Source organism: Haliotis rufescens, unplaced genomic scaffold, assembly GCF_023055435.1.
Source record: "Haliotis rufescens isolate VD_foot unplaced genomic scaffold, xgHalRufe1.0.p SCAF_63, whole genome shotgun sequence".
Lineage (NCBI taxonomy): Eukaryota > Metazoa > Mollusca > Gastropoda > Lepetellida > Haliotidae > Haliotis > Haliotis rufescens.
In genome coordinates this window covers 2,270,147-2,282,500 of record NW_025964354.1, presented here as the reverse complement: position 1 = coordinate 2,282,500, position 12,354 = coordinate 2,270,147, and the positions used below count along the sequence as shown (strand labels likewise).

Below are 12,354 nucleotides of genomic sequence, written 5' to 3'. Positions count from 1 at the left end.
TAATGACGAGTGATCTTACTACACATACCAACATTCACCCCGATCATGTGTGTTTGGTGAGCGGTATCTTGAGTAATGTGGATAGTAAATATATATTACCAGAGTAACGTTTGCCATTACCCCAACAAGATGATGCCAAGCATGGCTATTACTGAAAAACTGTTCAACGTGTTGTGAAACTCAATAAGTCACTGAATCATATGTACATCACGTAAGAGGCTTTTGGTCAAGTGTAAAAGCGAAATGTAGATTATGACTGAATCACCGTTTTTTTTGGTAGTTTCAAGTAAATTGGACATTCATGTTAACTACAATAAGTAAATATATTACAGACTGGTCTGATGATAACAAGAACTACACTGTGGTGCCTGAAGGAGAGGATGCCATGATGACGTGGAAGATGCCCTCCCTGGAGAGCGGGGCCTACATCACGTCTCCCTCTGGTCCACATTTAATGCGGAAGCAATCTGATAAATGGAACGTTGGGTATACCTTCACCTCAAGACTGCAGATCAAGGGAGTTAGTCATTCATCTGAATTTGTCATTGCACGTCTGTTGCTATATAATGTCACAGCAGCTGACGCTGGCAAATACTTTTGTGTCAGCGGATATCGCCGTGTACCTCAGTGTGGACATACCCTGATTGTCTCACGTAAGTGAATACAAACTGTCAATATTTTGGTTCGTTCTCGTAAAGAATGAAAGGGGAAATGCTCGTGTCAATATTTGTATTAATTCTATATTTATTCAGCGTAAATTAATGTCTTTGATATATTTAAAGAGAACAGATTGGGGAAATATGACTGGTAAACGATTGAGATATCTGCAAGTCGACAGTTAACCACATGAAATAATATAAAATTGTATTTAGTGTCCTTACATGTGATATTTCGAAAGGAATTTGAAATACTAAATTATGTCCTTGATAAATTAGTAATATCACTTTGTAATATATCTCCATATCCCTCCACTTCTTTAAATATTAACATTGCTCAATAACTGGAGGAATTGGTAAAAATACAGTATACTGTGACGTAATTACTTCTGTTTAAATGCAAACGTTGAAGATTGTCTCGTCGATATGTCACCCTTCAAAACATACGTTGCTGTGTATTCCAGGGAAGCCAGAGAAGACACACATCACTGCCACCGAACTTACTGTTGTGGGTGAGAACCTAACCTTGTCCTGTTCCACCACGTCCCGGAGTCTTCCCCGGGACCACACTCTGACCATGTCCTACATCTGGAGAAGAGACAACGCCAGGCTGCTGAGTGGAGGAAGGCATCAGGTGTCAGGCTCCACCTTGAAAATCGCTGATGTCAGAGAGGGGGATAGTGGGAACTACTCATGTCAGGGTACAGAGGAGGGTGGACAGGTGTCAGGTCGGAGCAGCATCTTTGTCCTCATTGTGCGACAGCGTATGTTTCACTACTTTGACACAATATAAACAGTTTGCAAGGTTATAGATGTCTTCATATATTACATAAAGTTTGCTCAAATGTTTAACGATTTCTGAAGGATGGTAAATCCATATGGATTATGTACAGAATCAATCTCTTTACACTGACATGAAGACTCGTTTGGACACAGGCATGCACTCTTGAAAATGTTATACAGACGTTATAAGATTTCTCTGTGAAGTAATTTCTCACTGAGGCAGGGAAAACAACGTAACATGATCAAGTGTAGAGTATTGATTATCTCAATAAGAAAGACATGATGTTTCTCTGCAAACGACGTCTTCATGTCTGGTCTCATACGGATACATGCAGCAATTGCAGAGAACAGAGCCAAATGGATGTCGTGTTAAGAAACCTCTAGGTAATCTGAGCGCAATTGCAAAGAGTTATCCTTGTTCAACAATTAAATGACATAGGTGTAATTGATTAACTAGGTATTGTAAAATTCTCCTTATTAACCATATATATTTCAATATGGAAATTGATCATACACCATGCATCTTGCAAATGAATGCGAATGGTCAAGAATGGATTGATCATTTTGATTGCACCAAGTCAGCTACATTGCCTAGACCATGCATCGCTTAAAGCTAAAAATTTATACAGTGAAAAAGATAATTGGCCACGTGAACGTCCTTTGATTTTAATTACTTGGTCTCAGCTTAGATGGTAGATGTATAGTCAATTTACCATCATACGTTATTTGTATGACTTTTTATAAGTTTCAGCCGCGATCTCACCTGCCATGTACATTATCATCGGCTGTTCAACTGTCGTTATCATAGTAGTCGCTCTTGTCGTCGTGGCGTTACTCCTTCGACGGAAGACAAACAGAGGTAACATTAGCGAACCTTCTTAATCTTCTCAAGTGTACACTGGGTGGAATAATGGTATTATTTGGGGTTTCTGAAAGTCGTCTCTGATAGTTAGATAAAGCTGTACACGTGTCGTAAATGGATATCACATCCGTGACTATAGCGGACTGCAGTTGTGCCTCTACTTGATAACATTGTCTCACTGATGTTTCAAAAGCAAGCCTGTTTAAACCATATGTAATGGATGTTATATTACAGCTAGCAGTGATGTGACGTGGTCAAGATGGGATGGATTGCGCCATTCATCATATGAAGATGTTCAGATGAACAGGACACTTGAAGATGAAGAACAACACTTCAGCAATGACCTTTATGAAGATGTCCAGTTAGTTGATGAAACACAACACTTAAACAATGACGTCGATGAAGATATCCAGTTAGCTGAGGAAACACAACACTTAAACAATGACGTCGATGAAGATATCCAGTTAGCTGATGAAACCCAGCACTTACACAATGACGTTGATGAAGATACCCAGTTAGCTGATGAAACACAACACTTAAACACTGATCTTTATGAAGATATCCACTTAGCTGATGAAACCCAGCAGTTAAACAATGACCTTTATGAAGATGTCCAGTTAGCTGATGGAACCCAACACTTAAACAATGACGTCGATGAAGATATCCAGTTAGCTGATGAAACCCAGCACTTAAACAATGACGTCGATGAAGATATCCAGTTAGCTGATAAAACCAAGCACTTAAACAATGACGTTTACGAAGATGTCATCGTGCAAGGGGAGTTTGACGGCGATAATGTCTAAAAACATGAACGAAATGCTTGGTCTCCTCATTTTGTGGTCTTTCTTTGAACGGATTATATTTTCCTTGAGATCAGTCAGCAATGATGGAAGGGTTTTCCCGAACATACCTTCCTCATAGTCACCGTGCGATATTTACCATTTTTGAAATATTTATAGTGGCCAACAGCAACTTGAGTTACGCAGTTTAGAATATGTTTTTGCACATCGCAGATTTATGGCTTTTGACATGTTGCGCAGCTTCCCAAAAACGCCGCCATTTTCACAAGCCACATCCTTCTGTAAGTAATGATAATTTTCAAGCTACGATATCCTGGAAATACTTCCGTCACTTTTGTATCACTGTAAAACATGTGATTCTTTCAACCAGAATATGACAGTTGTTCCGACTTCAAATCATATGGTAAATGACACATCCCTGTCGTGTCTTGGTATGCGATCGTAGAGCTTGCTTCGCGACAACATTGGCGAAACACAGTCTGTCAATGGAATGTTGTAATTACCTAGGACTTGGTAGACTTCGGTAGTGTTACCGAAAGCATTCCAAATGTCACAAGCGAGTGTTCACACAAGCGAGTGTCCACACAACTGGTTATACATGAGTGACACTTTTTTGCCTTAATAAAAAAGCGAATAAACCCTATCTATGTGAGTATTGGCTATGGTCTGTGAAATGTTCTGAATAAAGGACTCGGCACTGCTTCATTTCCTTACAATGTTTTACTTAGATACTGAGACAACAATTCGAAACTCACCATTACAGAATACCTCCCATGGTTGATTCTAACTTGTATCGACATTGATTATGAATGGTTAATATTTCAAATGTATTCTTTCTTGTGTTAGTCAAAGAGGGACTAAGATCTATTGACCCAGAGACGAGTTAACAGCAGCATTATCAGCTCAATGTAACACACCATGGAGAAAACCCATTGCAAGCATTGATGACATATCTTCAGCGTACACTTCCTTGTATGCTTCTACTGTATGCTGGGATGTGTCCAAATTTACTACCATTTACTTACCTACTACACGCCTATTATCCGATCCTACACGGGTACCCGCTGTTGGTTTCAAGAAGTACAAAATGTCCGATTGGGAATAGTTTGACAGTAGCCCTAGCAACATGTATTTAGATACACGTATAAACGATATCGTCATGCAGATACACTTAAGTTTATTGAAGTTTTATATTTTTTTCAAAGTCATAAGGATGCGTTCTTAGTCTTGAAGAAATGCGAACATTAGTGACTTGTGTAACCATGTGGTTATAGTGAATTTGTGTCATGAAACAATACATCAGGTGGCTAACCACGGGTCCGGGTAGTCCTGAGGATACCCGGGTCCAACACAGTACTACCCAACCCGAGTACCCGAGTTATGCGTCCAGGCTCCAGCTTCTGATACCAAACCATTTTCAATTTTCAAACGGGTCATTGTATGCATGTTTTGGTTCTTAACTCACAACAAAGCCAACACTTAAACACAGCTTAATTTCTGTACATGAAGTACACAAAATGTCAGCAAATAATTCTTCCCTGTGTCAAGTACAGGGTTGTTCAGTAATATACTGCTGAACAGGGCTTTATTCATTGTGGGAATGTCTTTCTATGTTAATATATCATCCAAAACTGGCTCCCACAGGAGTGGGTGAGAGATAGAGGTTATCACGCGAGTGTGTTGGGATGGTAAATATCCCGCGTTAGGAATAAACATTGTATTGAGCGAGCCTAGACATTCTTACTTAACAGGGGCACGGGTGGCCCAGTCGTCTAAGGCGCCGCGATTCGCCTTTGCAGAGTTGCGCCCGTTGGGCACGCCAGAAACCTATGATTGTGGGTTCGAATCCCGGTTCACCCCGATTATGCTTTTAGGTTTGTCAGCACCATACCCGTGCTCGTGGGTTTCACCGAAGTGGTACACGTCTGAGACCTGCAACACCCTCTCCTCCAACATTAAGCTGACACGCCGTGATATAACTACAATGCTGCTGAAACTCGAGTTAAACCCAACTTACTCATACATGCTGTACCGTTAACGTGAACGTAGTATAGATGTGTCTAACCTATCAGTGTACTAACTTAGTCTGACGAGGTGACCATTTGGTATGATTGCTACTGGTATGTTGGTGTTTAAGTGAGGTTCATTTGTCACAGTTAGAGACACCTACTATGTCACATTGTAAAAAAATACATAAAACATTGCAAAACACCGAACAGTGATACGTGTTTTAACCAAAGCAAATGTCAGTTTGCTGAACATAATCATCTTCATTGGAAGGGGCACTGATGGCCAAATCGTCTATGGCCACGTAATTCACAGGATTACGTCCCAAAAGGGGTGACAGAAACCTATGATCAAGAGTTCGAATCCTGGTTCCCCCTGGTCCTGTTGTAGGTTTGTCAGTGCCATGCTCGTTCTTGTGGGTTTCTAAGTTCTAATTAAGACCGATATCAAATCGGACTTTCCTCCCACATCATCCTCATGATATCACTGAAATACTGTTCAAAGATTCGTTAAACCGAACTCACTCACTCACTCATCTGCATTCGATGTTTATCCACATGATGCCAACTTGTCTTGCATGGGAGCTGAAACAACATGCGCGTACACTGAAATAAATGTTGGTGCATGATCCGGTTCCCTGTTTCAGTCGTCAACAGTATATACATAATGCATGCATGAGAAGATATATGGCTAGTAAATAGGGCTTCGGATATGAAAGTTAATTTCTATAATATAATATGCTGTGTAATGGTACCATTTTGACTCAACATTACCAGACTCTTGACTCTTTGAGAACACATGCCTTTATTTAGCTTTAATTCGTGCTCATCGTAAACGGAAAAGACGACCAGATGCCATGTGTTCTGTTTGAATTTGCATCCCAACAAAATATCTTATGCTATAATTTGTATTTATTGATAAATGTAGCCGCATGAATATGTAGGCGATGCATACTATTGTGAAAACTAGGGAATCACTATTAACAAGAGAGGGGACACCAAAGGGAAAATGTGATACTCTATTATCTGTATCGTTATACTCTATCGTTCCTCGGGATAAAAACACATACCTTACATATTTTTTAAAAGAAATGAAACATCGACTATCTCTCCTTCAAACCTATTGTTATGCAGGCAGAGAAGTTTCCCAGCAAGAATGTTCAACAGTTCAATAATGGACTGTGTACATACGCGTTATTTGGAGACTCCCGAAAGCTACATCAAATGCATACAGATTCAGGGTGACATTGCTACACACAAAGTTCGAACTTTGATATTTTTTGCGTCGTATAGTTTGTTGAGACTGTTCTCTCTACAACCTATGAAGGGGTTAAGAATCGGTTTAATCTAGCATGTGCTCAGGATTTGCCCACTGTGTAATCGCACCGATGTCTTGTAGTGTTGAGTGTGCTTACAATCACTCGTTTGCCTGACGAAGATTCGTGTATTTACAGGCCGACGTGACACAGTTTGAATATTGCTAACTGTGACCTTAAACAACTTTAACCCCCCCCCCCCCCTCCACACACACACACACACACAGTCATGAACATCTTAATCACCACATCCATCTCTAAGATTTTACCGCACCGCTCCAACTCTATCATCCAAATGCACAATATAAACCACCTCTTAGCTACCCAATCACCACCTCTAAGCTACCCAAGCTACACATCTGAGCTACCTCAACACAACCTCTAAGCCACCCCACAACTACCTCTAAGCTACCCATCCACCACCTCTAAGCTACCCCACCACGACCACTAAGTCACCCCACCATCACCTCAAAGCTACCCCACCACCACCTCAAAGCTACCCCACCACCACCTCTAAGCTAACCCACATCCATCTCTAAGCTACCCCACCACCACCTCTAAGCTACCCCACCACGACCACTAAGCTACCCCACCACCACCTCTAAGCTACCCCACCACCACCTCTAAGCTACCCCACCACCACCTCTAAGCTACCCCAACGCCAACTCTAGGTTACCCCACCACCACCTCTAAGCTACCCCACCACCACTTCAAAGATACCCCACCACAACCTCAAAGCTACCCTACATCCACCTCTAAGCTACCCCACCACCACCTCGAAGCTACCCCACCACCACCTCTAAGCAACCCCACCACCACCTCTAACCTGCCCCACCACCACCTCTTACCTGCCCCACCACCCCCTCAAAGCTACCCCACCACCACCTCTAAGCTACCCCACCACCACCTCGAAGCTACCCCACCACCACCTCTAAGCAACCCCACCACCACCTCTAACCTGCCCCACCACCCCCTCAAAGCTACCCCACCACCACCTCTAAGCTACCCCACCACCCCCTCAAAGCTACCCCACCACCACCTCTAACCTACCCCACCACAACCTCTAAGCTACCCCACATCCACCTCTAAGCTACCCCACCACGACCACTAAGTCACCCCACCATCACCTCAAAGCTACCCCACCACCACCTCTAAGCTAACCCACATCCATCTCTAAGCTACCCCACCACCACCTCTAAGCTACCCCACCACGACCACTAAGTCACCCCACCATCACCTCAAAGCTACCCCACCACCACCTCTAAGCTAACCCACATCCATCTCTAAGCTACCCCACCACCACCTCTTAGCTACCCCACCACCACCTCTAAGCTACCCCACCACCACCTCTAAGCTACCCCAACGCCAACTCTAGGTTACCCCACCACCACCTCTAAGCTACCCCACCACCACCTCTAAGCAAACCCACCACCACCTCTAAGCTACCCCACCACCACCTCTAAGCTAACCCACCACCACCTCTAAGCTACCCCACCACCACCTCTACGCTACCCCACCACCACCTTTAAATGCCCCATCGACACATTTTTAGCTTCCCGACCTCCCCTATTGTGATATAAAGATATACGTCTATGTTGAACTTAATTATTTTAACTAAGTACTGATAACGAAAGGTCGCATAAATCAACATATATAAATACCTTTTATTTTGCAGCAATAGCTTTAAAAGTAAACGAAATATGAAAGCAAGGAAATATTTTGATGGGATGACCCCAATAGTACTTCCGCGTCGATCACACGCATCAACGTGTAGGGATCCTTGTGTTGCGAGGCCAGATCCCGCACTCTCAGTGGTGGTGATTAAATTACCCTATAAAAACTCTGATGGTGTTGCTGTGGCTGAGGATACTGTGTGTGGTCGCGTGCTGCTGTGTGCAAGGATGTCATTCAGATGAAGGTAATCACCGCTCCACTGCATGCCCTTTATCTACAGTCACAGGCGTGTTGAACTCATGTATCAAGCGCTGAAGAGATGTGAAGGCAGCCATAGAAAATCAGTTGTAACAGACGTGTGAAAGTAGACACAAATAAAATCTTCCGGATGCAAACACTGTCGTTCCGGTTGATCTTCCCGTTTGGGTATTATTCATCTATTCACAATTATTCATTATTCAGAGGATAAATTACTCTTCAAAGCAGCACTTGCTCCCTCCCTCCCTCCCTCCCTCACTCACTCACTCACTCACTCACAAACCCACTCACTCACTTAAATGGATCGGTTGATCCAGCTCTATGATAGGTTGTTTTTGTACTAAGTCGTAAGGACCGTTGCTAATAATAATATCACTGGTTTGTCTGGTCCAGACTTGATTTTTCATAGACCCCGTCATATAGCTGTAATATTGCTGTTTACGTCGTTATACATAAAACAGGCCGACACATGACATACAGATAGACACACAGTCACACAAAAACACACAGACAAACACCCACAATCAATCAAACAATCATAATCATCATCATCAGCATCATAAGAAATGTCTACAACGTTATTTGGAATTTGGATTGCAACAAAATCCTGACCTCATTCCATATTCATCTACGACGTAGAATTACAACGCACTGCCTCAATACCTCATGTGTTCCTAGTACGTGAAGATCCAGGTTATAACTGGTCTTCAGCAACCCATGCTTGTCGTAAGAGACGAATAACAGTATCGGGTGGTCAGTCTCGCTGACTCGGTTGATGCGTGTCATCGTATCCCAACTGCGCACATCGATAGCCACGATATCACTCACTGGATTGTCTGGTCCTCGATTATTTACACATCGTCGTCATATGGCTGGAATATTGCGAAACAACAAACAAACAAACAAACAAACACGATCATGTATCTCTATACATTACAGCATGGACTGGGACTGACACAAGCACTACCTCTGTACGGGAAGGTCATAATGCAACGTTTACCTGGAACATGAGAATCTATGGACATCGGTTTTATGTTCGATCCCCCACCGACAAGAGTGTACTGACAGTGGGATCGTCTCTGGTCAGCGTATGGCCTCAATATAACTCACGAATCAAGATCACTGGCGTCACCAACTCATCCGCAGGTCTGGCGGTACAGTTCATCCTGTACAGTGTGACGGCGAGTGATGCTGGGAGGTACACCTGTAGCACAGTCTGGTGGAGTGGCGGGAGTACCATCCCTAACTGTGGATACACCCTGGTTGTTGAAGGTATGCATCAAACACCAAGCATGTCTGCTAGTTTGTTACAATATATTATTTGTGAAAAATATAAAAACAAGTCTAAATGAATAAATTGAATTTGTTGAAATGAAAAAATGACTCCTTAAGTACTAGTCGTTTAACTTGAAAACCGTATACAATACGAAGCTCATACTTACAGCATATAATGAACTTCTCTAAGGGCACCGTGTCAGTGAGATCCGATTCCAAATCAACGAATCATTGTAACTGTGTGATATTCTTGACGATACTTGACGAGCTTTCGGAATAATCGTGGTCTAGATCAATAGCGGTTCGCTGTACAATGCATTAGTCATTTCTTGGTCCATGTGTCATGTATACAGATTTCTCCTGAAGAAAACTGTAACAATATCCTCGAAATAACTACTGTGCATCCTGAAAAAACAAGGATACCAAAGGGTATCAAATGAACCAAACGTTTCAAAACCGTGCCGTAGGGGAGACACGTTTTCACGTAAAATAGAACTTAACGTTTCTATTTCAAAAGCTCGTGGGTTACAAGAGTCTTTCTTGTGTTGCCAGGGACCGCGGGACAAGCAAGCACCACCTCCTCTGCACTGGGCCAGGACACAACCTTGCTGTACTTCACCCCTTTCAAGAGTACCGCTCCGGACCATCATCCGACCTTGTCCTGGACAACAAACAACACGCACCTGCTGAAAGGAAAAAGGTATTAATTAACTAAAATTCTGCTAGTTAATAGGTTATAGTGTGTTTTCTGTGTCGGGAGGAACATATATGTGACAGGTAGGCCGGCCTTGGGAATAAATGTTCTCCTAAACTGACGGACAGTCATGTTGTTGGCGTTGAGGAAGTCTCTAGTAATGCGGGCTTTATGGGGTGTGGCGTTATTTTGTTGGAACACCGCCCGTTGTTGACGCTGGATGAAAGGAAGAACCACTGGCCGTAAGATATTGTCAATGTAGCGTTGTGCTGTCAGATTGCCTTCGATGATGACAAGATCCGTCTTCTCGTCCGCGCAAATGCCGCCCAAGACCATCACACTTCCGCCCCCGTGAGGTTCCACCTCCTGGATACAACAAGGAGCCGCACGTTCATAACGTCGTCGATAAACTCGCGTCCGCCCCTCAGGTTTGAAGTTTGCCTGCACCCCGTCAATCTGGCACGTCGAGTTGACGTTTCAAGGTCATGCCCATGAATTGGCGATAAGCCTGGAGACCATAATGTCGTAGTCGTCTGGTCACTGTTTGTCTGCTGACCGGATGTCCTAAGCTGTAAGCAGCTGATGACGTCACAGTAAGAAATATGTTCCTCAGATGAAGTACCCGTAAAAAGCGGTCATCCTGTGGGGTCGTGACCTTTGGGCTGCCACTCCGTGGTCTGTCTGCGGTTCTGCCAGTCTGTCGGAGGCGTGCGACCAGTCTGGTAATGGTCATCTTGGAGCAGTTCATGTTAATGGCAACCGCTCTTTGTGTCGCTCCTATCTGCAGCATACCTATGGCTCTCTCCCTCTGTACAGCGGTCAGTCTTGGCATGTTCTTTGGTGTTAATCATCGCAACCAATGATAGGGAACAGATCCGTGTGTAATTTATACCCGGAAATTGCACGATAATTTGGGAAAGAATGTTTTAAAAAATTGCTGAAAAACACCAATATCTCCCAAAATCCGCAAAGCACGTGCAAAGAACGACATAGAACATGAAGGCTGTATTAGTGAGATGTGTTAATCAGTTAATGTTGGTAACGTTTCTTTTGGCCCTCAGTTTAGTTTTATATGATAAGTAAACTGATAGATAAAACATATTTTTAAATCGTCTTTTGCCAATAATATCATCATTAATCTGCAGAACGAAAGATTGAACCAATAACCCAATCGTTTTTCTCGAACGAAAATCACTTACTAAAAATAAATAAAAAGAATATCAAGCATCACTGTAATGTTACATGACTGATGAATATATATGTCTGAAACTACAAAGCTTTTGATCAATATGTATGCTATCTTAAGTAGTAATGGAGTTTCCTACAGTAAAGACATTTCTTTTCTGACAGAACACAGGCCAACCAACCACACAGCAGCAGCGTGCAGATCATATCATGTGGATGTCCAGCCATCCTGGATCTCTTCATAGTGACTCTATTTGTCGTTGGAGTCAGTCGATAAACAACTATTGTGATACATATAACATCAATAAATCTGTTTTTGTTTATGTTATTAACCTTGTATTGTCCTCAAAGACATCGACATGTTAGTCGATACAACCGAGGAGGCACATGGGTCCGCTAACCAATCATTCCCTACATGTCCAGTGTTTGGGTATTGACTGACCAACCAAGTTTGAATATGAAACGTTGCCAATCCATGTTCCATAGTCAAATACGACTTTCTGAAGCATCGTGAAGGGGTAGCTCATTGGTCGTGTGAATCCTTTTCGATTGACCAAAAAAAACATTTTTCCATCTGGGAATAAGCAAGTTTTAATTAGATTCAGCTACGAACTAACCTTTTTCAAGAAAGATATATTTTATCCCGAAAACACATCTTGAGTAAATCTTGGTATAGTTGACATAGAACCAGTAATACAAGAAACCTACCTACCAATCACTAATGAAACAGAATAAATTCTCAACATAAACAAATCAACGTCTCCCCCACACATGGCTAATAACAGTTGTGGTATTCTAATATAGGGGATCCAACACCTAGGATCAACGTCTCACCAAGACATGGC

At 42.6% G+C, this 12,354-nt stretch overlaps 2 protein-coding genes across 2 annotated transcripts in view; both read left to right on the top strand.

Annotated features, from left to right (window-relative positions):
* The window catches only part of LOC124150192 (hemolin-like), a 6,514-nt gene extending 2,724 nt beyond the window's left edge, over window positions 1-3,790 (top strand). Inside the window, exons 4-7 of the mRNA XM_046522132.2 lie at window positions 333-653; window positions 1,121-1,420; window positions 2,185-2,298; window positions 2,536-3,790. Of these exons, the coding sequence (XP_046378088.2) occupies window positions 333-653; window positions 1,121-1,420; window positions 2,185-2,298; window positions 2,536-3,104 (1,304 nt within the window). The 3' untranslated portion in view covers window positions 3,105-3,790. The remainder of the gene's footprint in view (window positions 1-332; window positions 654-1,120; window positions 1,421-2,184; window positions 2,299-2,535) is intronic.
* Window positions 3,791-8,186: 4,396 nt separating this feature from the next.
* On the top strand, window positions 8,187-11,820 carry LOC124150163. The gene is made up of 4 exons (XM_048387027.1): window positions 8,187-8,341; window positions 9,295-9,627; window positions 10,183-10,330; window positions 11,675-11,820. Exons 1-4 carry the CDS (start codon window positions 8,269-8,271, stop codon window positions 11,784-11,786), a joined length of 666 nt encoding a protein of 221 aa, XP_048242984.1. The 5' UTR covers window positions 8,187-8,268; the 3' UTR covers window positions 11,787-11,820.
* The last annotated feature ends 534 nt before the right edge of the window (window positions 11,821-12,354 follow it).

Coding starts and splice junctions, on each gene's coding strand:
- LOC124150163 (XM_048387027.1), top strand. CDS start 8,269: ATGGTGTTGCTGTGGCTGAGGATACTGTGTGTGGTCGCGTGCTGCTGT. Junction 9,628..10,182: donor ATACACCCTGGTTGTTGAAG/GTATGCATCAAA, acceptor TTGTGTTGCCAG/GGACCGCGGGACAAGCAAGC. Junction 10,331..11,674: donor CACCTGCTGAAAGGAAAAAG/GTATTAATTAAC, acceptor CTTTTCTGACAG/AACACAGGCCAACCAACCAC.